This window comes from Mesitornis unicolor, unplaced genomic scaffold (assembly GCF_000695765.1).
Source record: "Mesitornis unicolor isolate BGI_N332 unplaced genomic scaffold, ASM69576v1 scaffold14111, whole genome shotgun sequence".
Lineage (NCBI taxonomy): Eukaryota > Metazoa > Chordata > Aves > Mesitornithiformes > Mesitornithidae > Mesitornis > Mesitornis unicolor.
In genome coordinates, this window is record NW_010165885.1 from 9381 (window position 1) to 36021 (window position 26641).

The following is a 26641-nucleotide window of genomic DNA, read 5'->3' on the forward strand; positions in this document are numbered from 1 at the left end:
CTGGCACGCGTGAGCGCCGTTAGCCTGCTGGAGCACAGTCTTTGGTGAAATGTTGCTTTATCTCGTGTCTTCTAAGGGAAACGGTGACAGCTCTGTCCCTTGAAACTTGGCATTGGTGACAGGGTCTCTGTTTAAGGCAGCAAAATTTCTTTTGAACACTCAGGGCTTGATTTTCGCACACGTGCTTGAGATGGACGCTGTTGCCATACAGGTGGAAAATGTCATCCATGGGCCCTATGCAGAAGAGCACACGGATTTTTCCACCTAAAAACCAGTGTCAGAGCAGTGACCATGGGCTCTCTGCAGTGATGCTACTCAAGAAGGGACCAGTCCCAGCCTTCTCCATGGCAAAGATCACTTTGGGTGTTTATAAACACTAAATGCACTTTTATATAATGTTAATGACTCCAACTAAGAAATACCAGGAAATCCATGTAGTTCTTGGTATTTAATAAACAGAATGTGTTTTCCACCATTTTGTTTATTATGACTGGTCTAGTTGTAGTTGTAAAATTGGGATTTTTTTTTTTATTCTTGTTGTTTTTCAGCAGATCTGCGTGGTAAGTGAACATATATCTGCTGTCTGTGGCAGTCTGGAGAAGTAATAATTGCTTCATCTTGGCTATTCTAACATTTCAGAGACCTTTTTCCTTTCAAATACGTCTGCTGCACGCACCTTGTATTGTAGCGTACAGCAAAGGCTCAGCATGGCTTCACAGTAGAAATGTGCTATGGTAACAACTGTGTTTGTCTCGTTTGATGCAGTGAAGGCGGTTGGGGTTGGTGGTGTGCAGAAAACGAAGCAAGACGATGGACCCAAGGTGAACGATCCCAGGCTCCTCCCAGAGAAGTTTCTTCAAAGGACGGCCAAGGTAACCCCATGGAGCCACAAGTGAGCCCATGTGTGCTCCCCGAGGCTGGAGGAGACCAGCCCTGGCCTCCTCATAGTCTCCATCTGTTGATCTTTGAATCTCATTCCCCATTTCAAAGAGAGTAGTTGTCCAATCTGATAAAAATCAAGTGTCTTGTTATTTTTACCAATTATCCTCGTTTAAATTTCTTTTTTTTTGTTGCACAGAATTACTTAGCAAGATTCAGAGAAAAAGATTGGATACGAATATGAGTGTCAGGATATCCAAAGTTGTCAGAATGAATTCTTACAGACTTTGGAAAGGCTGTTGATTGTAGATTTGAGTCAATCTTTGTTAAGAGACCAGAAGAGGACTCCTGGGTCAGGCTGGGTCAGGTCTCTTCCATGTCGTGTGCTTTCCCTTGCAGCCCCTGATACCGGTCCCTGTTGTGGGCTGGGCTGCCCTCTGCTCTCATCCAGCATTGCACCGAGGTACAGCTCCTGAAACCTTCTGGAAGGACTCTTCTGTCTAAGCTTAGGAAATCAGCTATAATATTTCTGTTATCCAGTGATTTATTATGGGCTGCAAAAATACAGCCTGGATGAACACCTCTTTGGAACAATTATTTAGTGATATTGTAATTTATTATTCTTTTCAAAGCCATCTTGTATAAAGGTAAAATAACCCCTAACTTCAGAAAGCACAGAGAGGAGGAGAGAACTGCCAAATTCCCCACAGCACATCCTTTCCTGTGGTTAGTGTTGGATCTGACAGCAGCACTGTTTTTGGACTGGCCTGTTCTGCGCTGAATGTTGAAATCGGGGATGCAAATGAAAGATTTCAGAGGAGTTGCTTGTATGTTGTGGCTAATTCCCTGCATTTGGAAGCATCTGCTTCTGGTCTGGTTTTGTTCTGTAATCAAGACAATTGCTGCAGAGAGCTAACACTTGGAAGGCACTTAGCTCTTCTATAGCCACAAGCAAGATGGCAAGGAATATGCATTGTAAATAGGTATTTGGTTATAAAATGCACACACACGTATACACAAACAGGGAAAATGTGATATAGGCCATGTGATTTTTCCAGATACTCTGCTAAGCCTCTGTGTATCCCTATTCTGTTAGAGAAAATCAGTTTCTGTGCAGGTATTAACTAGAAACCTTTGCCTTTTCCAGGTGGTCTATATTTTGGAAAAGAAGCATTCCCGGGCAGCTACGGGCTTCATCAAGCTTCTGGCAGACAAGAACAGCGAACTCTTCAGGAGATGTGCCATGTTCTCACCTGTGGACCACAGAGTGCCCAGGGCCTACGTGTCCTTGGCCGAATGCCCCCCAGACTTCATGGCCAGGCCTGAGGACTATTCCAGTATGCTCTTCATCTGCCGCATCGTGGACTGGAAAGAAGACAGCAACTTTGCAACAGGGTACGTGGCTGCTGTTGGAAGTAGAGGTTTCTGGTTGGGAGTTCCTGGTTTCACTTAGTTTGATACACGCAATAAACACAGGAATCGGTTAGCAAGATACTTGTCTTGTATCCCTCTGGTATTTGGAGGATAAACTGTGATAGCTTATTGCTGGTTAATCTCATGGCTATATAATTTTAGTTTCTGGTGGTGATGTTTCAGCGTGCTGGTGCATCACGGCATTGCTGAGTGCATGGTCTTTGCTCAGAAGAGCTTGCAATTCAGAGGGAACACACACAGGTACTCGGCCTGACCAACACAAGCACTGTGGGCTTTCCTCTCTTTGTGTAAGAGGAGTACAAAGTGTGCAGGCGTGTAGCAATAGGACGAGGGGTAGGGGTTTTAAACTGGAGAAGAGTAGATTTAGGTTGGATATTAGGAAAAAGTTCATGAATATGAGGGTGGTAGATCACTGGCACAGGTTGCCCAGAGAGGTGGTCCAGGCCCTGTCCCTAGAGACGTTCAAGGCCAGGCTTGATGGGGCTGTGAGCAACCTGATCTGGTACCAATGTCCCTGCTGACTGCAGGGGTTGGACTGGATGAGCTTTAAAGGGCCCTTCCAACCCAATGCATTCTATGGTTCTATGATTTCACTTCTGCCAGAGGAAGAAGATAGTAGCTGTGAGGCTCATCTTTGGTTTTTAAGCCTTTACTGAGAAAAAGTTGAAAAAAAGTAATGGATTTCTGTGGTTTTAAATTTGCATTGCTTCAAGGAAGGATACTAGAAATCAAGAGAAGATTCATTCACTCCTGAGGAAAATGAGAAGGGTGTTGCAATCTCTGCTTTTCACTGCTGTCCGTAGTTCAAATTGCAGGTACCACCGTGAAGGAGATTTAAAGCCAGGACTCATGGCCTGTATGCTGGGTGCAAATTCACTTTGCCTCTCTCTTTTGATCCTGTAGTTTTCCGCATTTTCACTCTTTCTTGGGAACGGCAGCAGTGTGCCAAGCACCCATCTGGAGTGGCCATGCTGTGTTCTGTTGAGAGTGGGTCTCAGTAAGAAACGGTGGACATTGATACATTGATTCAGTTATCTTGCCAAAAACTGAGTAGATCTGGTTTAGTTGGTGGTCCAGAGTAGGTAACTCTGACCTGTGGTCAAATTTTACAGGTGATGGGGCTCTGCACGTATTCTGGAGCATGGAGTTAGGCATAAAACCCAACTTTTCCCTGCTCCTTGCAAAGTTGGCTGATGTACAGTGTCAGTACCATGGATTTTGGAGTCCGCAGCTCAAACTCCTGGTAAAACTACAGAAAACATTTTTTTTTTAAACTAACTATGTTGGCACAGATCTATCAGCCCTAAAACTAAAAGTAAACTAAACCAAAGCCCGTGTTTCCCTGAGTCTGAGTTTGTTAACAGTGGTGTCTGCTTTGTGTGTGTAGCAATAGCAAGTTTCACGTGTACTCCTTGAAAGCCCCATGAGCCATTAAGTCACTCAGCATTTCCCAGCTAAACTGCAATGCGTGACCTGAACTTAACCAGGGGCTGGCTGTGCCGTGAACTCCACTGTGACTAAATTTGTTATTGGCAGAGTTTTAATTTGTCGTCTTTGATTCCAACAGAGAGAAGACTGGAGGGTGATTGTACTGCTTGGCTCCTTGTCATGAACAACCCCCGTTTTCAGCAGAAACAGGGGAAGTTAGGAGGATGGGCTAATGTCTTTAATCTGTGCTTCTGACAACATTGTATATTCTCATCTGGCTGTTTTGGTAGTTTCCAAGATGTAAAGGGTGTTGTCAGGAAAGAAAACATCCATGATTGCCTTCATACATTGCCGTTTCCTCTGGGGCTTGGTTGCACATCAGTAAGTGCCTCGTGGAGATGGGAGAATAAAGCCTTGGTGACCCATCATGTTTTTAACTATAAATACGTGCTTGGTTAAACACTGAAAGACAGGGAAACCCCTTGAAGGTCCCAAAAGTTCCTGTTTGCTTCTGGGCTGGTTTATAGGCTGTGTTAGCAGCTATGGCCCACCTGAAGGAGAGATGAGCAGATGATCTGCAACTCATTGCACGCTTGTGTTTTTGAACTTGTGCACCCCTTAGTTCTGCCCACAGACTTCATGATGCTGCTTTGGCAGCAGCACCATCGTTTTGGAAGTTTCTGGACTACAGAGCCCATAGGACATCGCTCTGTACCGTCTGTGTCTGCTGGAAGCACAACAAGGGGACTCCTCTGTAGTTGGCCATCATTTCCTCTGGACACCTTTGGTGTTTCCAGGTCCTCTCCATCCTGCAGCTGAACGAACTCCCCAGGCTGCTCACACACCTTCCTTCCTCAGCTTCCCTTTTCCCTGGGTTTCCTCAGTGCTGGGTTTCCAAGCACAGTTCACAGCATATTCTGGTCTTCCCAGTGGCTGTGTGTGGCTGGAGCAGTGGCGTGCCCTGGCCAAGAGTTCGGCGGTGGCACTGGCCACCCAGGCTGGTCACCTGCACAGGGGCAACCTGGCAGCCCCTGGAGGTGCCCCTGGGGAGGGGGGTGCGTTTCTGTGTCGTGATTGCCACCTGGTGGTCACCGCTGAGACACTGTCCCCTCTGAAGGCCACCCTGTCACCTTGGCTGTGCTGGGAAGGAGCGGGGAGGAACTGATGTCCCCATGTCCCACTGGTGATGCCCTGGGTGTGTGCTGCTCTGCTCCCTCCTACATGTGAAGCAATTTTACTATGGCAGTGCAATCCCATTCAGCTGCATCTGCTTCAGGTAGCAGGTGAAGTAAAAACAGCTCCCAAATGCTCTTCTTTTCCAGATAAATATCACAAGTACTGCTACATACACGTATTTTCTGGAGACTTTTTTTCAGCGTTGGAGTCCAAGGGTGTTTGGAGGATTACTCCAGACATCTCCACACTTTTGGCCATGGTTAAGGTGGAGCCTTTTGGTTTATTTGCCCCCACGGATGATGATGGATGAGACTGTCAAAAAAAAATGTAGCAGTAAAATGTCAAATCACGGATTCCCTGTGTGTCACCTGAGGCTTGTGGCTGTTTTAGCTCAAGACATAAGGTATTGGTCTGTCAGGGTGACAAGATTTGTCACAGCATTCGCGATAGCATGAAACTTTGCAGGATGTTCTTTCGCTTGACGCTTTTTCCAAAACCATCCCAGGGCTTGAAGTCCTTCCATCTGTGGCATTTTGTTGTGGTTTGTTTTTAATTCACAAATGTATTTGGTGTGAGAGGAAGTGACTGGATACCTTGGGTGGCTCACTGTAAGGCTTGAGGAAAGCAGGGTAGGTCTGTTGGAAAAACACCTTCTTGCAGATGGGGCTGTCTCTCAGGAAAGCCGTGTTCCCTCAGCACAGCGGATCACTGTACCCCTCTGAAATGGGGGAATGATCTTGCCACCATGGGGAGCACCATGGCACTCCTGTGCTCCCATGGCAGCTTGAATGGAGGCAGCTCCATGATGTGGAGTGGCGCTGGACCATCCTCTTGGGCACCAGGGGTTCCCGTGATGCAGCTCTGTCTCCATGATGCTCAGCCCTGCAGACATCTCATGATCTCTATGGGGACCTTGGGGCTGTGTCAAGCCTTGCAGCTCTGCCTGTGAGCTCTGGGCTGTGGGTGGTGGGAGCAGCCGGGTGGTGGTGGTCTTCTTCCAGGGCAGTGGTGGAGTCCCCATTCCTGGAGGTGTTCAAGAAGCGCCTGGATGTGACACTTCAGGACATGGTTATGTGGCCATGGTGGGGTTGGGTTGAAGGTTGGACCTGGTGATCTTAGAGGTCTCTTCCAGCCTTAACAATTCGGTGATTCTGTCTTTCTCGCTGTCCCCTCTCCTGCTCCTGGGCAAGCTTCCTCTGGGAGCAGTGGTTATGGCTGTGTAGGACGTTCTGCTGCTGAGAGAAGGATTTAGGATGAGTGTGGACAAGTCTGCTCCGGGAGAGCTTGAGTGAGGTTGTGAAGTCCCCATGGAAGTTATTCACTCCCATTTGGGAGCCTGCCTGTCTTTCCAAAGGAAACAAAGCCCCATGTAGTGATGCTTTGCCTTTTTGGAGAATTCTTACAGTGCAACCTGTGAGCATGTTGGCCAGTTTCCGCGGAGTCTGGGGAGCGGAGAGGGCATGGGAGGTCAAACTGCCACCGCATCTGACCTCAGGCCAAGGGTGTTCAAAGAACCCTCCAGCGTGCTCTAATGCTCCCCCATCAACGTCACAGAGCAGAAATGTTTGCGTCTGTAACCATTATAATATTTTTTTACCTTTTAACATTTCAAAAAAAGGAGATAGTGCAAGCCTGGGGTGTCACGGATGCCACGACTCCCTGGGAGAGGACGTCTGAGCGCCGCTGGGCCCCGTGCCTGTTGTTGTTTGTAAGCCTCTTGAACTATTCTTGCTACCCAGGAGTGATTTTACAGCCTGGCTGTTACTCCGGGGCCATCGGTGATCCTATATGTGTTACCTTTGATCACATGCTGTGCTGTCAGATTGTGCTCTGATGCAAGTCATCGCGTCTGCGTGACTGTAACATGGCCCCAATTAAAGTCAGTCGTACGCTTTTTTATTTCAAGGCACTTGGGAAATGTTCCCTGGAACACCGTAAATCAAATGTTAATTACTATTAAAAAAATATTAGTCCTATATCAAACCTCTGGGTAAACCCCTTAAGGTTCGTAATCTAATTTCAGTAAACGGATCAAGAGAACATGGGTTTCAAGACTGAGCTGGAAAGCATTCAGAGGCGCTTTCCATGACTTGTGGTGCAGACGTCCAGCCGCCCTCCTGGTGCACTTCCCAGGAGAAGGAGCACCTGAGACTCAAGCCCTTGCCATTTCTTTTTGGTAGCCCAACGTGCCCTCTCTTTTACTTGATTTCTTTTTTCGATCCATCCTGGGTGGTGCTGGTGGGTCTGCACATCCACAGGCTCGTCCTTGCGCGGTCCAAGCTTTTTTTTGGAAATGAAGTGTTGATTTCTCTGGTTTATTTTTACTGCTGAGAGAGAGGGAGATAAAACCGATGCCTCGTTTATTTACATTAAAATAAGGATCAGACTGGGACCGAGCTGCAGGAACAGAGAACTCGGTGTCGGTGCCAAACACACGTATTTCTGCCATACAGTTTGTACATAAAATTGAAACAATGGAGGGAAATATCTTTTATCCTTGTTTTCGTTTTCATTTTAAAGCCGGGCAATGGGAACTCGACAATTTACCACGCCGCGAAGCGCGCAATCTTTCCCAGCGCGTTACCTGGCGTGACAGGTTTATTGCGCAGCCCTTCCCGTCGTGAAGAGCGATGGCTTTGCTCCCATAAAGAAGATGGGCTGCGCGGATGGGGTTTGTTCTGGGGCTTTATGGCACATTTGAAGCCCGGAGAGCATCTCACTTGTCCAAATGACAAGTGCACTGTTTTGGCCCCAGTTTAGGAAAGTAATTAGTGCCTGTTCTCGCTCATTGGAATTAAAGCAGAAGGATCAATATAATGATTGTGTATTTTATGCAGTGGAAAAATACTTATTAGAGTGGCTGTTTTTGTGCTGTGTTATTACCCCTCTCTTTTGTGTCATATTCTGATGGATTTGCCTTAATTCCAGTTGTAATTTTCTTGGGTTGGGAGCGTTATCTCTATTGGCTGTAATGTCCCATTTGCCCTAATGGCAGTATATTAAAAAAAAAAAGAAAGAAGTGTACTGTAGAGCAATCTGGGGGTGAGAAAGGGGACAAGGGAAGCCACCATGGGACATAGGTTCTCAGGTAATATTTGTAACCAGAGAGGGGGGGAAGAAATGTCCCCTTTTTTTGGAGTCCTGGTTTGCCCGCTGTGTGCAGACCCGATCACTGGTTTGACACCAGAGCTCGTGGACAAACGCGTGCTGGGGTTTGCACTGGAGCAGATGGAAACTTTCTCTGAGCATAACAGAGCAGCAGCTTCATCCACATGTGTGCAGAATACCTCATCAAGGACTATTAGCGTGTCGGGGACAGTTTCCCCTCTCTATGACTTGTTTCTAAATCATTGGCTCGTCTTCAGTTGGCTCCTGGCTCAGAGGCTTCTGCTTAGCCAGGAGGGACAGACTACTGAGAGCATTTTGGTCCTGGAAAGAGCCGGGAAAAAGGTTGGGCAGACGACGTGTGGGCACGTCTGCGTGTGTGACTCCTGTAAGGAAGGCGGTGAGGGTCCTTCACAGCCTTGTCCTCATGGGGTGTTGATTTGCCCAAGCAGAGCAGTGTATCCTCTGGGATGCAGAGCAGTGTGCTGAGCTGTCTGCAGTCTGCTAGGTGCCTTTTCTATTGCAGATAGTAGCAGGGAGGCATCTTTTTCAGTGGTGAGGAGAGGAAGGAGAATCTCAAGGGAACCAGCTGTGTGTAAAGCTAGAGCTGCCTCTTTCTTATCCCTGTTCGATGTATTTTCTTTCTAAAATTTGTCTCTTTCTCACCTCTGGAAAAAACCTAATAATATAAAACATCTCCTTAAAATGAGATGCACCAAACAGCCCTGGGTAGTGTCTGACTGGTGTTTTGCATGTCCAGCAGACATAAGTCATGGTCTGAATTCCTGCAAAGCCCTCTGCCAAAACTCAGGGAGAAGTGAATGGGCAAAAGAGTGTGAGGGCTCAGCGGCCTCTCTGCGGGGACAGGAATGAGACGATAGTAATTATACACTTTACAAAAGCATCGTTTCCTTTCTTTCTGCAGGCAGTTGGCCAAAAGTCTCGGGCAGGCCGGGGAGATTGAGCCGGAAACGGAAGGGATCCTGACGGAGTACGGCGTGGATTTCTCCGACTTCTCCCCCGAAGCCCTGGCGTGTCTTCCCCAGAGCCTGCCCTGGGCCATCTCACCGGGAGAGCTGGCCAAAAGAAGAGATTTAAGGTAATGACAAAAAGCACGGTCTGACGCTCCTTGGGCTGGGGCAGAGTTATTTTGTGTTGTTTTGCTTTCATTGCACTGTGAAAAGGCTCTGACTTTATTACATATGTACTGTGTTGCACTTTACCCGTGCTAGGATGGAAAGAAACTGCTTTTGAAAGTACCTACAAACCCAAAAGATCCATTATTTGGAGAAGTATTTTGTGAGGCAAAGAGGCTTTTTCTCAAAAGGACTATAGAAATCTGAAAATTTGGTGTTTGGCACCTAATGTGAAAGCTTTGTGTCTTTGGAATGCATTACGTATTCTAGCGGTAGTTTTATAGCAGAGATTTTTCTGAATGCCTGGCAGATCAAATGATCTTGGACATTGTTACTTTGAAACTTAAGCACAGGTAGAGACCGTCCTGCGTTTTCCTGTCTAGTCTCAACGTTTTTCTCTGCTTTGGAGAGCCGGTGTCATGTGGAGTTTATGACAGCTCTTGATGTAGCCTGGCAGCTCTGTGCTCTCTGCCTGCCTCCTGTTCCCCATCCCTGTAATTTAGTGATGATCCACTAGATTTTGGGAACCCCATGGTCTGTTGGGTGGTGGATGCTCTGACATCGCTGGTCTACCCAAAAGTCATGGATTTGCTGCACTTCCAAGCATCAGAGATCAGAGACGTCTTTGCTAGAATAGATTTAAAGGCAAAAAAAGGTAATTTGTTTAGAACCTCGCTTTTGCAATAAAGGAAGGTGCAAGAAATCAGAGCAATAACTGCATTACTAAGATGATGTGGTGTCTTCCACTCCCAGCCTTGCTGGAGCATCCTGTCTCAAGCAATAACTGCATTACTAAGATGATGTGGTATCTCCCACTCCCAGCCTTGCTGGAGCATCCTGTCTCCGTTGGCAGATTCATTGCTTTCTCACATATTGCTGAGGTGAAACAGCCCCACGAGCCCGATTCCTCAAGCAAGCACCTACATGCATGTAGCAAGCTCCTCTCCCTCCTCATTTATCTGTGATATTGGCATGGATGTAGCAATTTGAGTGCATAAGCTGATAAAACTGCAGACATTTGTATCTGAACCTGGACTCCAGATGTTATTTTGGACCTAATCCTGCACTGTAGCCTGCAACCTCCTCACTGCTTCACCTTCACTGGGTGTCCATTGCCATGCAGTGCAATAATTCAGGGGAGAATCACGCTCCTGATTGACTCAAATAGCAGATCCAGACTTCAAGTAGCTTTAAAATAAAAGAAGATACTGAAAGCTGCAGTTCAGAAGTCACTGAAAGTGCTTATTTTTATATTCTTGACTACATTTCAGTAGCATTTGCTGTTTCTTCTGACCAAGTTCTTTCAAGCAAATAAAGAGTTTGACTTGTCTCCAGTCAGACAGTCAGTTTTGGAAACAAGTTCCAAGTGCATTTCTTGCTCTTACTGCTGAATTATTACACTGGGACTTATCAAGGTGATAACAGTTTTGCAGTTAAGCCATTGAAATCCCTCTCTGCCCCTTCCCGACCACAGTGCACACTACAAAGTAGATTTCCTTTTGATCCTCTCAAATATAAACATTTAACAGTCAAGGTTTTTAAGACAATTATTTGAGCTTAATTTACTAATCCTTTTAATGTCAGCTGCCACACCGCTGACTAACTAGTTTGTGGTCTAAACACATATGGAGATGACATGAGACTTCTGGTTATGGAAAGTAAACCACAGATGAATCTTCTTCTTTTGTTACCACACAGCGAGAGGTTTGTGGGCCCAGGAGAAGATGAGTTTTATTAGTAAATAACGCATTAATTGTAGATGGGTGGGGTTGGAGACCTGGGTGTCTGCTCTGGGTCCATGGGGGAGTTGTGCCTTGGTTTCCAGCGGAGCTCACACCACGTTCAATGGCAGCGTCCTCTGTCAGTGCCCATCTCTGCTGTTCTTTGTCCATGTGGATCTGTCAGGACATAAATACAGATAAATTACAATGACATAAAGGCTCATCTTTCCTCCTGAAACAGCCACGTTAACCTTTCCAGATAGCTCATCCTGCTTCAGTTACACATTGCTCACCTGACTGCAGTAAACATCAATTAGAGCTTGGCTTAAAAAGACTTATCTCAAGTAAATCCTCTCCAGTTCTGTAACAGGTTTCTGTAATTTTTTGGAATTTGGGACCGAAACCCAAGCAAAGCCTTGGGTTTTCTGGTGTTTTCCTGAGATAACTTTTCCTTGTTTCCCTTCACCATTTCAGCCCTCTCCTCCCCAGAGGGTAACTTGTTCTGCACGCCAGTGTCCCCAGTGTGGTCGGGTCTGAGTCAGTGCGTAGAGCATGGGGGTGGAGGTTCTGCACCAGAGGCGTTTGTGAGTGTGGTTTTACTTAAAACGTGTGTTTGCCCAAGCTGCTGAGGCTGTGCAAAGAGGAAGGAAAGATATTTTGCCCATGCCATCTTGTAAATATGTTCCTTGATCTTCCTGCAAGTTGTTCAGCTTGACAGGCAGCCTGCTCCTGCCATGCACAGCCTGTTTGGATAGCAGCTGTGATCTCACCTACAGAGCCTCTGTAGAATCGCTTCCAAGACATCTTTTTTGGGTTTTTCCCCCTCCTTATTTCTCCAGTAATGGCTCACAAAGAAAGGTTTAGATAATATTTTAATATTACTTAAGGCAGAAAAGATCCAAACCTCGTGGACGGCTTTGAAATCTTGTAGCTGGTTTAACTCTCTGCTCTGCTACCAGCGCAGTTTTGCCCTGGACATCTGCTTTTTGCCTGTGCTATTTGTAAAATTAGGCAGGTATTTCATGGGCAATCCCAGCTTACTTGTTTGTAAAGAGCACCAAAAACTCGTAGTGAAAAGCACCAGGCAAGTATTGGGTGTTGGCATTTCATTCTGCAGTTGTATTTCATGGAGAGCGTGGAGTTTCATCAGGTATCAGAATAGCCTGGTTGAGGAAACTTCCCTTCCAGAGACTTCAAATGTCATAATGCAGATAGGACCAGAGTTCCCGTTTTATTATTCAGGTTGACTGGAATTGGTATTTTTTCATTAGAAGCTGGAGAATTGTTTGGGTTCTGCTTTCGGAGAAGCATTGGAGGATTAGTGTCACAGAGACACGTTTTGATGGGTGCAAAGTTTCAACCATTTTCCGGTCTTTTCCAGTGTTTCAACATGTAATTTTCGTGTCCTTGTTTGCTTTCCTTTGCACTTGGTATTTCAATGTGGTGGGACAAAATACAGCCTCCGAACAGAAGAGGGGTCAGGGCAAAGGAGGAAATGCAAATTTTGGAGGTGAGTGCAAGAGCTGGGGGCTGGAGGATGAGGCCATTTGAAGAGGTGTAGCCAGGAATCTTAAGAAACCCAAAAACTATTTCGAAGCCTTATTCCAAATGTTTCTAATTTCATTCATATCTTTTTGTTTCCTTTACTGCTTAACTGGGACAAGAAACTAAAGCCAGGAAAGTCCGATCATAGTGGGAAACAAAAACCTAAATATTGGAGAGAGAAAAAAGGCCGTTCTTTGCAAAGCAGTTCTGCCTTTTGCTGCTCTCCCATTGTCGGTGTTACTGTGGAAAATGTATAACATCACTTTTTTGGAAAGCGCCAGAGCCTGTTCGAGTAGAGTTGGTTTATATAGTCTAACATGGAAGAACTTGAGGATATCTGTTTCTTTACCATTTGCCTAATAATAAGTGAGCCTGTTGACCTCCGCTGGACTATTACAAATGTGAAACTTGGCACTCAAAATTGCTTGCTCTAAATTTTCCAGTTGCTTTCTCTTTTTCCATTTGATGTCATCCTGCCAACTAGTGATTTTATTATTATAAACAGGACATTGTATTCACTTTTAAGAAGAAATATGAAGCTGAAGGTAAAATTACAAACTGCAGTTTCTCAGCTGGCAAAACACAAAACAATGAGCTAAAAATACTGAGCAGGGAAAGGGTGCTGTGGCGAGAAACTCTGAAATATCTACAAGATGGATGTGGTCTGGGGAGCAGAAACCGAATGACTTCAACTGAGAGCTCCGAACTCCTGACAGGCTCCAAATGGCTGAGTTTGGAAGACACCTCTGGAGATCACCCACTCCAACCCCTTCTCCAAAGCAGGGTCAACCAGAGCAGGCTGCTCGGGGCTGTCTCCAGTTGGGTTTTGGGTATCTCCAAAGGTGGAGATTTCACAGCTCCTCTGAGCAACGTGTTCTGGGGTTCAGTTACAGTTAAAAGGTGGAATTCTTTTACCTTTAAACAGAATTTCATGTGTTTTATGCCCATTGCCTCTTGTCCTGTTGCTGGATACCACTGAGAAGAGTCTGGCTCTGTCTTCTGTACTCCCTACCGCCAGGGATATCTTCACATTTTTAAGATCACTCTGCCTCAGCTTTTCCTTCTTGATGCTGAGCAGTCCCAGCTCTCTCAGCCTCCCCTTGCAGCTCAAACTCCCTCATCCCCTAATCACCATCGAGGCCTTTCAGCAGCCCTGCACCAGTACCTTGGTGTCTCCCTGGTCCAGGGGAGCTGGACACAGCACTGCAGCTGTGGTGTCCACAGTGCCAAGAAGAGGGGAAAGATCAAAGGACTGCATCTCTTCACCTGCTGGCAACGCTGTTCCTAATACAGCCCGGGAGGCTGTTGGCCACCTTTGCTACAAGGACATCTTGTTGATGCACGTTCAACTCGTTTTCCATCAGGTCCTTTTCTGCCAACCTGCTTTCCAGCTGCTTGGTCCCCAGCCTGCACTGGTGCATGGGGTTATTTCTCCCCAGGCACAGGACTTTGCTTTTTCCCTTTGAGCATCGTGAGATTCCCATCATCAGCCTATTTCTCCGCCGAGGTCCCTCTGAAGAGCAGCACAACTGTCCTCTCCTCCCACGAGGAGCAGCAGTGTTACTCCTGATTGCTAAAAGGCCCGGGGGGCATCAGATTGGGGGACAGCAAGGACCCACAGCATTGGCAGGACACAATTAATGCTCGCTCGCTTCCCATGCAGGGCAGAGTTAATGAACTTTGTTCTTGCAAGCAAAGAGCTTTTAAGAGTGCAATGAAGCTTCCAGCTAAAATTTGCATCTTGGTATTTCAGCGTGTGACCTCAATTGCAAATGAGCTAAAGCTATCCGAGTTATTGAAGGCTAAACTGTAATTTTGGGTACCCATTCAGAAAAGGAGCATCTTTCCTTTGGTGGAGAAGGGTGGAAGAGGGGAGATGCTCGTTTCTGTGTCCACTGTGGAGGGCAGCTCTGTTCTGAGCACTGTTTGTAACTGGAAAGCCCTGGCAGCAGCAGCACGGTACCTGCGCTGCTGTTTGTTTCTGTCTTGAGGAGTGTTACAGCTGGTAACAGGATTAGCAGTGCTTAGAGTAAAGGTTTGACAGCTCGCTCTTTGCTGGAGGTGCCCGAGGAGATTATTGGCTGATAAAATTAGAGGTGATGGTAAAAATGGCAGCCTTGGTCTGTGCACGGGGTATTGGAAGAAAGTAGTCGAGCTCTCCAAAACCAGATGCCTTTTCAAGGCAGGTGGACAACTTTAGTTAGAAATGAGTGCAAGTCAGATAAAACATCATTAAACAGCTTGTTTCCTGGAGATTTTCCACTACAAAAAGCTAGTGTTAAGTAGAGCAAGACTTACTCAGCTATAATAGGATATGTAAAATGCTCTGGTTTCTGATGGAAACTGAGAAATGACTTGTTTAGCAAATGTATAAGCAACACCGCTACAGACTTGACTGTTATCTTGGCGTGGAGTAGAGGCACAAACAAGGCCAGATTATGATCTCTACCCTCTCGTCCAGCTGTTTTGTGACTAATTTAGTGTTCTCCATGGGGAGATACAAGGCAAACAAAGGATTGTGGTGTCTGAGGATATCAGATCTAGTCCCTCTCGACCAGGATTCATCCCAGAAGGTGGTGATGGTGCCTGCTTGGAGTATTTCTGCTGTCCAGGCAGTCTGGGGAATGGCACCTTTCGTGTTAGCTCCATCCTCACCCTTGAGCTGAGTAAGTAAAACTGAACAAATACAGCGCTCCTGTCAGCGTGATGTGATTCAGCTCCTTGCTTCTGGTTGGCTCCTTTGGGTCCTCCTCTCTGTTTTCATAACATTTTGTGCTACGCTATAGCTACGGCGGTTGTGGTGACACTGTTTTGTGCGAGGTGATGCATGGCTTTTGCTCTCGGATGCTGTTGTTACCAGCGGCTGGTGTACACAGATGCACTGGCGACTTCACCAGTGTTTTTCCTTACAGGAAGGCGCATGTAGTCGATGGAAGTGCAGCTTCAAGCGGAATCAGTCGGTGGTGTGCAGCCAGACAGGGTTATTGTGTTCGGATCTCGCAGGCCACCGAAACGAAGCTTGCTTAGTGAAGAATCTGTTTAGCTGTGCAAAACAGGAATAGCTTTTGCAACTAGGTAGTGATATATACACACACACACACACAGAGTCCTGTTCCTGCCTGGCTGCCTGTTTTACAGAGAGAATAGCAGAGAGACATGAGGGTAAAATCTTAAGGCGATTTGAGACCGTGTCCATTTCTTACTGGATTGCACTGGATCACACGTTGGGCTTTAACTGCATATGATGAGCAGAAGCAAGTGCCCTACCCTCTCATGTGTCTATATATGAACTGTCTCAGTTCAGATGTGTGTACCGCCACTTTCCTTGATAGCACAGGTTTTGGGTGATTGGATCCTTGTTCCTGCATTATTTTCAGATCCTCACTCTCTAAAAAGTAAAAAAAATAAATCCTATTATAGATGGCACCCATGCAGGTGTTCTGTATGAGACAGAGTTGTGCTGGAGGTATCACAGCATGGATAGAGTGGAGCAGTCTGGAAAAGACTAACAGAAATATTCTGGGAGATGAGGGATTGATTTATAAGGAAGGATTAACTGTTCAATGTGTGTTTGATAACACTGAAACTAGGTGCTTGTGAAAGATGTAGTAGCTGATAGTTAAAATATGTGGCCCAAAATGAAAACATGAGAATCATTTCAGGTGGTGGGAGGGCAGAAAGGGGTGTTCTGAGGACAAGTAAGGTACAGCAAAGAGGAAACCTTTCCTGTCCAACCTAAAATAGACTCCAGCGTAGACTGCTAAAGAAAGTATTGGAAACTCCATCACTAAAGGTGCTTAATGCTATACTGGAGAAAGTCCTTGCAAAGGTATCGTCATGAGGAGTGTGGCGCCGACCCATGGGGGTTGGATGACCTAACGTCTCTTCCATTTCTAGCTCTGCGCAGCTATGATTAAAGTAGTTTATATAATGCAAGTGCATTTTCAGTTACACTCCACCTTCTTGCGTGGGATAGTGGTGGTGCAAAGACCTCATTATATTTGTGGCACAATTACAGCATGACTTGTAGGAAGTACTGCTGGTGCTGGGTCTCTGATCACGTTTATATATATGTTGGCTTTCAAGCCTTTTAGGTATGTTACAAGACTGCAGCCCTCTTTTTTTCCATCTTCCTCCTTACTTGGAGGCTGTAAATATATAGAAGGAATAATTAATTCGGGTTCAGCAATGCGGTGAGCAGTCCTCGGTGAAAATGTAAATGTTTATTGCTGAAGATGTGTAATACATCAGGAGTCACAGTCAGCCGTTCTCTTGGACCAAAGTCTGCTTTCTGAACCAGAACAGAGCGTTAGCTAAAACATAAACACAGAGGAATTAAAAGGAACACCATTGGCTTGACGGAGAAATTTGGGCTTTCAGTGCATTTTATGCTGTGCTGGGTTTTTGTGCGGCCTATGACAGTGTTTGGAGGGGGCAGCGTTTGTTTCCAATTATTTTATAATTTCATTTCAAAAACTATGCACCCTTCAAAAAGATTCTTGTGGCATGTCAAGTAACTTTGTTGGTGTGTTGCAGGGCATTCAGAGCGCCTTCAGAGATTTGTCAGAGTACTTCTATCGTGTGCATATTTTTTAATATATCCCTTTTAAGAATCTGTCATGGAAGCAGCCGCTCCAGGGTTTTAACTACAGTCTGCCAGCGTGGAAGCCACTACACGTGATAGGTGTCTTCAGGAGTGGGTGTTGAAGTCCCTGACACATTCAGGCACGGACTGTTTCCTGGAATTTCTCTCGGAGAAGGAGTCCTTCATCCCCGTTTGAGTGATGAGCACCAGAATTGGTCCCGTGTTTATTGGCACTTTATAACAAACCCACGCAGACACCGCGGTCAAGCTGGGTTTATTTGCGACTCAAGACCGAGATTGATTTTTGTGGTTGCCATAACAATTGGTCTGTTGTGTGAAAAAATGTTGGTAGCGTTTGCAGGAGTGAGTTGACAGCTCTAGGATGCCTGTTCCCAAATTAAAACAACCGTTTCCAGCTCTGAGAAATGATGTCTGTTTGACTTGTCCGAGATGGAGCTCAGCAGGGTCTTAGAAATTACCCGAAGAGCTTCAAGATCCTAAGAAGTGCCTTTGCTGTGCTTCATTTTAAAATGCCAGCGTTGAGCTGAAGTTAATAAGGGTAAAGCAGGAGGCTGAGCTCTCACTCCCACCAGGCTGTTGTAGGCACTCACAAAGTGGAGAGAACAGGACAACCTCAGGAGTCCGTAGAAGAATGTAAATGCATGGCGAGTGTCTAGACATGCAGTCACTCCTGCTGTAAATGCCTTCGCACGGACGTACTCAAGTTTAAAGAAGGCTTGCGCTGCCTAAAGTTTAATAAACAAAATGATGGTCCTTGCTGTCTCGCCTCCAGCTGCAGCAGTCTGGTCTCTGGAAATAGGGTAATACTTCTGTAGAAGATTTGGTTTGGTGTTTGGGAGCCGTTGGATGAGTGGAGGGGCTGTGAGCACCCAGCCTGGTCCATGTGTGGGTGGCCACTGAGCTGCTTGAACCTTCAGTCATGCGGTGTTTGTGCACTGGGTATTCACAGGCAGGAGGTTTCAGCCCCCTTTCCCGTGCTGGTGGGTGCTGCGTGTTCTTCGTCCTCTCTTGTAGTTGTTTTGGGTCTGCTGGTTTTCACAGATGACCAGTAAACATCACAGGAGACTGCTTCAGTCTGAAAGTCCTCCTTAGAGAGAACCAGGATGAGGAGGTAAATAAGGTATTTAAAGTTACCCAAATGCCTTGGTAAACTTTCAGTGGTTCCCTGCTCAGCCCCTTCCTCAGTGCTCTCGTCTGCTTGCAGAGGCACCCACCGCTATTTTGCGAGACTTTGCAGCCTAAATTCTGCCCATGACAGCCCCGAGTGGTCCAGGTTCAGACAAATGGCAGAGTTAGGCCTTCAGACAAGGTGACTTGCATGGCCACATGGTGCTGCTTTGCCTAACGTGTCCAAACTGTTGCTTTTCTCCATTTTACAGAAAATCACACTGGTAACACCCAAACGTTGCCCAATAACTGGCCATGCCAGAAACCTTGCCTCTAACACAGTCCGAGCCCATGGCTTACAAATGCAGTGCTTCATCTTGCTCCGCTTGGGTGAAGGTGGAGCCTTGGCCACTGGGACTTACAATCTCCTTGTGTCATAGGTGTTTATATTTTATGGCTGAACTAACTGGTATTTGAATTCTGAACAGTTTAGCTGGCATAAATTGATATATTGTACCAAACCTCACAGCGCCAACGGTACAGTATTTTCTCTGCTGATTCTTGTGAAAGCTTTTGCGTAGATGTATGTATTTGCACAAAGAAAAACAAACTGCTGTTGCGGTCCTGTGATCTGTAGATGTTTTAATTACCATGACGGTAATTCCAGCTCACCAACAGACTACTTATCTTACCTCTACCACTGCACTAGCCGTTTATTTTAGGTCCTGTTAAAGGTAAAAAGACTAACTGTTCTGCAGATGTGCTTGTCCGCTTTAATTAGGCTCCCCTAAGCTGTGCAAAGAGAAACTGCACTTAATTAGCTTTGCTTAAATTAGGATTGATATACCAGCCTGTGTATGTGCGCTCTGTCATTACTGCCTAATAATCTAAGCGCTCTATTCTGCAATTTTTTTCCCCGGGTGGTTGATTTGCAATATCACAGAATCACAGCATGGTTTGGGTTGGAAGGGACCTCAAAGCCCCCCCAGCCCAACCCCCATGGGCAGGGACACCTCCACCAGCCCAGGCTGCTCCAAGCCCCGTCCAACCTGGCCTTGGGCACTGCCAGGGAGGGGGCACCCACAGCTTCTCTGGGCAACCTGGGCCAGGGCGTCACCACTCTCACAGTAAAGAATTTCTTCCTAATATCCAGTCTAAATCTCCCCTCTTCCAGTTTAAAGCCATTCCCCTTGTTCTGTCACTACCTGCCTTTGTAAAAAGTCCCTCCCCAGCTTTCCTGTAGGACCCCTTCAGGAACTGGAAGGCTGCAATAAGGCCACGGAGCCTTCTCTTCTCCAGGCTGAACAGCCCCAACTCTCAACTGGTCCTCGTAGGGGAGATGCTCCAGCCCCTGATCATCTTCATGGCCCTACTCTGGACCTGCTCCAACAGCTCCATGACCTTCTTACACTGGGGGCCCCGGAACTGGATGCAGCACTGCAGGTGGGGTCTCACCAGAGCAGAGTAGAGGGGCAGAATCACCTTCCTCGCTCTACTGGCCACACTTCTCTTGATGCAGCCCAGGATGTGGTTGGCCTTCTGGGCTGTAAGTGCAAACTGCTGGCTCATGTTGAGTTTTCATTGACTGACAACCCCAAGTTGTTCTCCTCAGGACTGCTCTCAAATCATTCTCTGCCCACCTTGTATTTGTGCTTGGGATTGCCCCAGGACCTTGCACTTGGCCTTGTTGAACTTCATGAGGTTGGTGTGGGCCCACCTCTCCAGCCTGTCCAGGTCCCTCTGGATGGATCCCTTCCTTCCAGGGTGTCACTGCACCACCCAGCTTGGTGTCATCCACAAACTTGCTGAGGGTGCACTCGATCCCACTGTGCACATCACTGACAAAGATGTTAAACTGGTGCCAGCACTGATCCCTGGGGGACACCACTCATCACTGGTCTCCATTTGGACATTGAGCCGTTGAGCACAACTCTCTGAGTGCAACCACCCAGCCAATTCCTTATCCAGCGAGTGGTCCATCCATCAAATCCGCATTTCTCCATGACAGAGCCAGGGTGGGAGCGTTGTCTTTAGCCGTGCTCTTGTCACTGCCTGGGGCTGGACGTGGCTGGATCAGCTCTCCCGGCTTTCCTAACTCTTGCTCACAAGCCCACCACGCTCAGTGCGAGCCGTTCCCCTCATCCTCCAAAATTCTCGTGGGCACTGCCTTACTCTGGTGCACGAAACCTCTGGCCATGAGGAGGAGGGAGAAAAGATTTTCGTCTTTCATCAGGAGAAACTCCATGCCAGAGCAAGCCCACCTCTGCAAACCTGCATTAAATGTGTCTGGGACAAAGAAGCTCCTGTAAAAAGTGGAAGTTTCCACACCAAAATGTTTGGTTTTGATCGCTGCTAGGGGTTCCTTAAAGGCATATGCTTATCTCTAGTCCTTTTCAGCACGAAGACCAGACAATCTCTCAACTCTGAGTATGTCTCTATCTCCTCAACTGGTTTCCTTTCACTAACCAAGTTGTGTGTATGTTGGAACGAGCAGACTTGGAACATCTCATTGCTTTTACAGAGTATGTTTTGACAATTTGAAATGGATAAAACAGATTTTTATTAGGTGCAATGACAATGAGCGATGGCTCCTTTGGGGCTTTAAAGAAGGGGTGATTAAGCTTCTTAACACACAAGGTCACCTTGGAGGCCCTCTAGAAGCTAGAGACAGCTGACAATTTGTATTTACCTGCGATCAACGCAAATGTGCATGCATATAGCTGGGCTATTTGCTTGTGATTAAGCAACATCTTTGTTAGCAGGTGCATAAAAAGCACTGTTACCTTGAGGTTTAGTCATACTATGCACTGCAGGTTGGTTTTGTTACTGTTTACAGTCAGAAGTGTGGTCTGATCTCTCCGAGATCCCTTGTGCCACAGCCTTTGGGGTGTTGGACAGCCAGACGGGGCAGGAATTTGAGCGGCTCCTTCCTCTTACCGGAGCGGAGTTACCTCATGGCCGGGAGCGATGTTGTTTCTTCACTCAGATGGTTTTTGTCAGCTGCCTCCAGGGTCCTCTCTGGGGGTTTGCACAGGAGGGGCTGATGTAGGTGCCAAGGGAGGGGACAGCTTGCAGAGCAGCCCGGCCTTTCCTCCCCTTGCCTTTCATCACCTTGTGCCAGTTCTCTGCAGTGTGCTGGAGATAAAAGGCGATACTGGGAGGGCTGGAGGAAAAGCAGGAGATAGCGGAGAACTTGCCTTCCTCAGAGACCTTGCCCTGGAGGAGCACGGGTGCGGATGCTGCCCTTGGGCTCAGTGTTTGTTTTCCCACACGCCAGCCCCAGTTCCTATAGCCATCTGCAACTTCTCCAGTCATAAAACTTGAAAAACAGCAATACAATTCATCACACTTAATAATTGTGAGCAGAATTCGCTTAGCAAACTTCAGCGAGGTGTCCTCCCGTGTGCCAGGATTATCTCGCTGCTGTGAACTTTGGGCTGTGCTTGCAGATCGTCTGCTCTCGTCCCATGGACTGCCTGGCCATCAGCTCTGCAATGCTTCTGCGGAGTCCTTATGCCAGGGAGCATCGTGCCTCGTGTTACTCGCTCAGTGACTTCCGTACCTCACCTTGCAGTCTGTGCCCAGAATAAACTGCTGTGACAAGCTACAAGTCCAAGCCCCTTGAGTAGTTTTAGAGGAGCAGCGGATCTGAGCCTGGTGGTGAAGCACATCCCAGCTGTGCTGCACATAGAAATGCTGGTGCAAACACTAAATCTGTATTTGTCTGGACCTCGCTTCAGCTTTGCATCTGTGAGTTGAAGTATCTTGGGCAGCAGTTTGCATGCCGAGAGGCTGCTCAGAGCCTGGCCAGCGCGTCCCAAAGGGCAGTGAGCTGTGCGCCCAGTGCTGCCCCGCAGGGTTGGGCTCTCAGAGCTGGGGCCACTGCTGACCACTGTGGTAGATTTGACTGGCCAAATACATCTCGGCAAAGCAGCCCGTTAGCTGCTGCCCTTGTATGAATGCGTGCAGAATTTGGCACCTGTGTATTTATGCTCACTTCTTTCCAGGGCAGACTGCAAATATGCACTTGGTTGAAACCAATCTGCTAATTTTTGAACTGCCTGGAGCTACAATTCACAATGGGTGGCAGATGCTTGTGGTTGCAGGCTCTGAACATCTGGGATAAGCTATCAATTCCTCTGACACAGGAACCCACATTCTCTTTGAAGAAGCTCTTTAAACCTTTTTCTTGCTCAGCTTGTCAGATAAAGCAAGCCATTAGTGTCCGTTCAGTGCCGTTTGCTCTTTTAAATGAAGTAACTTAGAGGAAGATTTACTGGATATGACTGGGGGTGGGAGGGGGAGGTCACAGTGCCAGATGCTGGTGCCTTTATGCCGTTTATGAGTTAGGGGGATGCGGTGTATCCATGCATGCAGGTTGGCACACACGCGTGCCCCGTACTCCTTGTAGTATAGGTGTTGTGTATCTGCATACACACGGCTCCCAAAAGAAAGCTGCACAGCACCTTGGAGGGGAGATAGGAGGAAATTCCATCCTTAGGTGGAATCTTAATATATCTTAAATATATATCTTAATATATTTATGGAAGTAAGGTTGTTTGCAAGCCTTTAAAAATGGGTTGATTCCCGGTGCTGGATAGCTCGGCAGCAACAGATCAAAGTCCTGGTGTAGTTGAAAAGATTTGCTATCTTTCAGTGTCACGATCTCTAATTTGTTTAGATGCATACGAAGGATCAGAAGCTGATGTGCAGCTGGGGATTAAGGCAGCTTTGCTGTCCGATCTGAAAGCCAGCATATTCTGAAAGATTTCAAAGTCTCGGAAGGCAGTGAAGTGCTTTACTGATTTTCATGTCTTTGAAAATCTCTATTTAGTGTGCCTGGTGGAATTATAGAAATACATGCTGCCAGCTGTCTGACACCAGCAGATACTACCCAGAGCATTTAAGTACTGAAGCGATAGGCCTGTGAAGATAGAGACATTGCTCTCGCTGTGCGAGCACCCATGCAAAAAGACGTTTTAATTCACGTGACTCTTGCTGCTTTAAAAGTTCGCTGTAATTTTTCCCCTCCCACCTCTCCCACCCTAGGAGTGTAAGAAAAATAAGATGTGTTTTCATTATACATCTCTAGAAGGGAGTTGCCGTCGTTATATGAATTTTCATGCGGCAAGAAGAAAAGCAGCGGTCTGCGCTCTTCCTTGGCAGCCTCAGCCTATACCTGGGGATCTGTTAACCAGGGAGGGGACGGACGTACTCTAAAGGTTAAGATGAAAGCCAAATAAACCAGCAAACCCATTCCCTCACTGACTGCACTGCTCTTCAGCTGCAGTCCCGCATTGCACACATTGCTTGGGTGAAGCCTTGGGTCCAGGGGTCCAAGCAAGAAGTTGCTGTAGGGCAGCCCGGGATGAGGGGAGCCCCTAAAACAGGAAGTTTTATTTGTTGAGTGCTTCAGGTTTTGGGTCTTGCTGGTGCTGGGCCCTGCTGTTTTAAACACAGTGATTCCTGAGTCAAATGAGATGTTTCGTCTCATCTCCTTGGCCCTGGACCATATCTGTGGTCCATCTTGGTGTGTTCCCGGTGTCCCTGCCACCCACCTCTATGGGATGTGTGTATGCCTTATTCCAGGTACCACCTAGTACAGCGTATGCAAAAGGACATCCACCTTTTCCTAAGCATCACGTTAATTTGCTACATCTAATCAGCTGATTTGGAGCTCTCTCTTTCTATAATTTCATAGTATTTCCTATTGAACCTGCTTTTTTTGTTTGGTGCACTACAGCCAATGCAGATGCTGTAAAGTATTGCACCTCTTGGGTGTCTTCATTGAGACCAAAACTTTCACTCATTTATTTTGGTTACTGTTTAGCTTGGTTTGCAGATGTTTCACTGCCTCTGCTCTGTGCTCGTGGTGTTTCAGATGTTGCGATATCTGCTCTCATGCATGGGGATGGGGATTATTTATGTTCCATTTAGCTTTGCAATTAGGCCCTATCTATTTTTAGTCTAGCTGCAAGACATCAAGCCTTTTTCCTGCTTGTTTCTTTGGAGTGAGCTTGATGAGCTAAATAGTTTAGTTTTTGTAGAGGAAAAGCAGTAATGAGATGAAAGCTGTTTAAGAATAAGCAGTTGAACCAAAAAGTAAAATGAAAAAAAACCCAGGGAGATTCACTCGCCTAAAACCTTTATTTTTTTGAGATTAGACTTCCAGATTAGATTGGAAGATGTTTCAACAGGCAGATTTTTCTGAAAACATGGTTGTTGTTGTTGTCTCCACTGGTCTCTGTGTTTTGTTACCTTCTTCATGAGTGGAAGATAAATTTTTCTTTTCTTCTTTTTCCCCTGGATAGGAAAGAATGCATTTTCACCATCGACCCGTCAACTGCCAAAGATCTTGATGATGCTTTGTCCTGTAAACAACTCCCTGACGGTATGAGACATATTTTACAAAGAACTGCTCACTGTTTACATTCAGCTGTTGACACGTTCGTATATATAATTTGTCGTGAAGTATTCTTTACCAAATATGAGTAGAGTAATAAACTCATATTTCTCTTGTTGTTCTAGTTGCCTGCTTGCAGAAACCTCAGAGCATTCTGAATTAGTTTTGGTGTCAGGAAATGCAGAGCCATCGTGTTTGCATGATCAGAGCTGTAATTTGGTTTGAGCACGTCTCGACTGTCTCCTGTCATTACGGGGGTTACAGCTGGAGAGCTGATGTGCCACTCGCACAGACCAAAGTCCGGTGAGACTTTGACCTTGAGGACGCAGTCCCTCGATAAAGGAATCCAGTTCTTTTCTGTTTACAGGATGCTGGGAATTGTCAGATGGGCAGTGTGTGCCTTATAAGCTGTATTATTCTGCTCCTTGCGTGTTAAGCTCTGCCTTATTTGTACTTTGACTTTGCTGTAAGCCAGCAGAACAGAAAGCAAAGCTCCAGAAGCCAAATCTTGATGATTCTGACTTAAGGAACTTCCCAGTTGTGAGCTTACTTTGCCATCCAAATTCTGCTCACTTAATTTGATGAGATCCAGCAACAGGCTTGGTTTCCAAATATTACATGATTTGATTAGCCCATCTGCCACCAGTAAAGAAGATAAAGTGATTTTTTTGGTGTGTGTTTATTTTTTCTTGCTCTCTTTAATCATCGCAATGTGGTGCTATCGAAGACGTCATTCCCTGTTTTTTGGGTTGATTTCATTCTGTGCAATGTGGCAAATGAATTGCCATGTCATTTAGATCCAGGTACAGAATAGCATTACAGGGTTATAAAACTGATTAAAAAGATCAGAGATGAAAGAAAATGTCAGGCAAATAAAATTATTTCTAATTATACTGTACAATAGCAGTTTTGAGGCAAGATTAGGGAAAAATTGCTGTTCTCTTTAGAAGAAAATTGAAACAGTCTTCTTGAGAGATCCTAAGCTAAACTCTGTTCTCCTTCTTTCCACTTTGTCATCTGAATTATCTGTAGATTTACAACAGTTTTGTCATCCCACAGCCCCTCAGATATGAGGTGTTGAAATTCTGGCTTTCGAGCCGTTACTGCTCACATACACGTGGGTTTTAGATGCTGCATGAAACCATTCCCTCAGCTGGTTTGTGCTGCATGCATCTGCATTTTTCTCTTATCCATAAGACACTTGGAGAAAGTATTTTTGAAGCATCTATTTGAACAAGAATTCTTCTTTTTGAGGAAGCCGTTGCAGGGCTGTCGCTCACACTGGGCACTTGTTGATAAACCTGCTGATGGGGGATGTGGCAGCACTGAAGTCAACCTTGTCTTTCTGACCCCAACTGCAGAAAATGCTGTATGAGGCCACTTGCTGCAGCCTCTGAGGAAGGAGCTGTGCCATTACAGAAGGGTCCTCTGCCCCTTTCTAAGGTGTTACCTCAGAGATACAGCAGCAGGGCTCGTTGCCCAAAAGACAAGGTGCCAGATCCTCAGCCAGGGTATGAGCATCACAGAGTCTCTGTTCCTAGCAGGAGAAAGTAGCAGAAATGCGTGTATTTATGTTATCTGACATGTACTCTTCACTGCAGTCCTTATTTTGGATCCTGATGGAGAATTAGCGTTTTTAGAGCTAGTTCATTAGCACCAACCTGTTCCTGGATGGGACTGGGATGACTCCAGAGCTTCCAGCACTGGGGACTTCAGCCCTCAGCCCTGTCCTTTGCAGGAGATGTCCAGATCCATCTTGTGTCATAAGTTACTGGGACATTTTTTTGCATGCAAACCGAATCTCTGTGGATTTTGTTACCTTTTTGTGCACACTGTGAGCTGATAGCCTTACTCAGAGATGTTCAGACTGTGATCCACTGACTGCTATAGCACTATACAGATCACTATTACAGGCCTGTGAAATGTGGCTGGCAAAAGCAGGGGTATAAAGCCATCAGGAGATGTGACATTTTTCAAAGTGTCTGTATTTGACTTAAAATTTTTCATGAATTTGCAAATTTAGAAAGGTCCAGAACAATTGCAGGGAGATCTTTGGGTTCACTTTGTTGTGTTCACTTGCTTGCAAAGCTACGGCCGTTCC

The 26641-nt window shown here is 46.3% G+C and overlaps 1 protein-coding gene across 1 annotated transcript in view; it reads left to right on the top strand.

The window, feature by feature from the left end:
* Positions 1–765: 765 nt before the first annotated feature.
* Positions 766–26641, top strand: part of LOC104548688 (DIS3-like exonuclease 2) — a gene marked incomplete at both ends in the record, with an annotated part of 49467 nt that continues 23591 nt past the window's right edge. The window contains 4 exons of the mRNA XM_010194780.1: positions 766–872; positions 2027–2274; positions 8948–9121; positions 24449–24528. Of these exons, the coding sequence (XP_010193082.1) occupies positions 766–872; positions 2027–2274; positions 8948–9121; positions 24449–24528 (609 nt within the window). The remainder of the gene's footprint in view (positions 873–2026; positions 2275–8947; positions 9122–24448; positions 24529–26641) is intronic.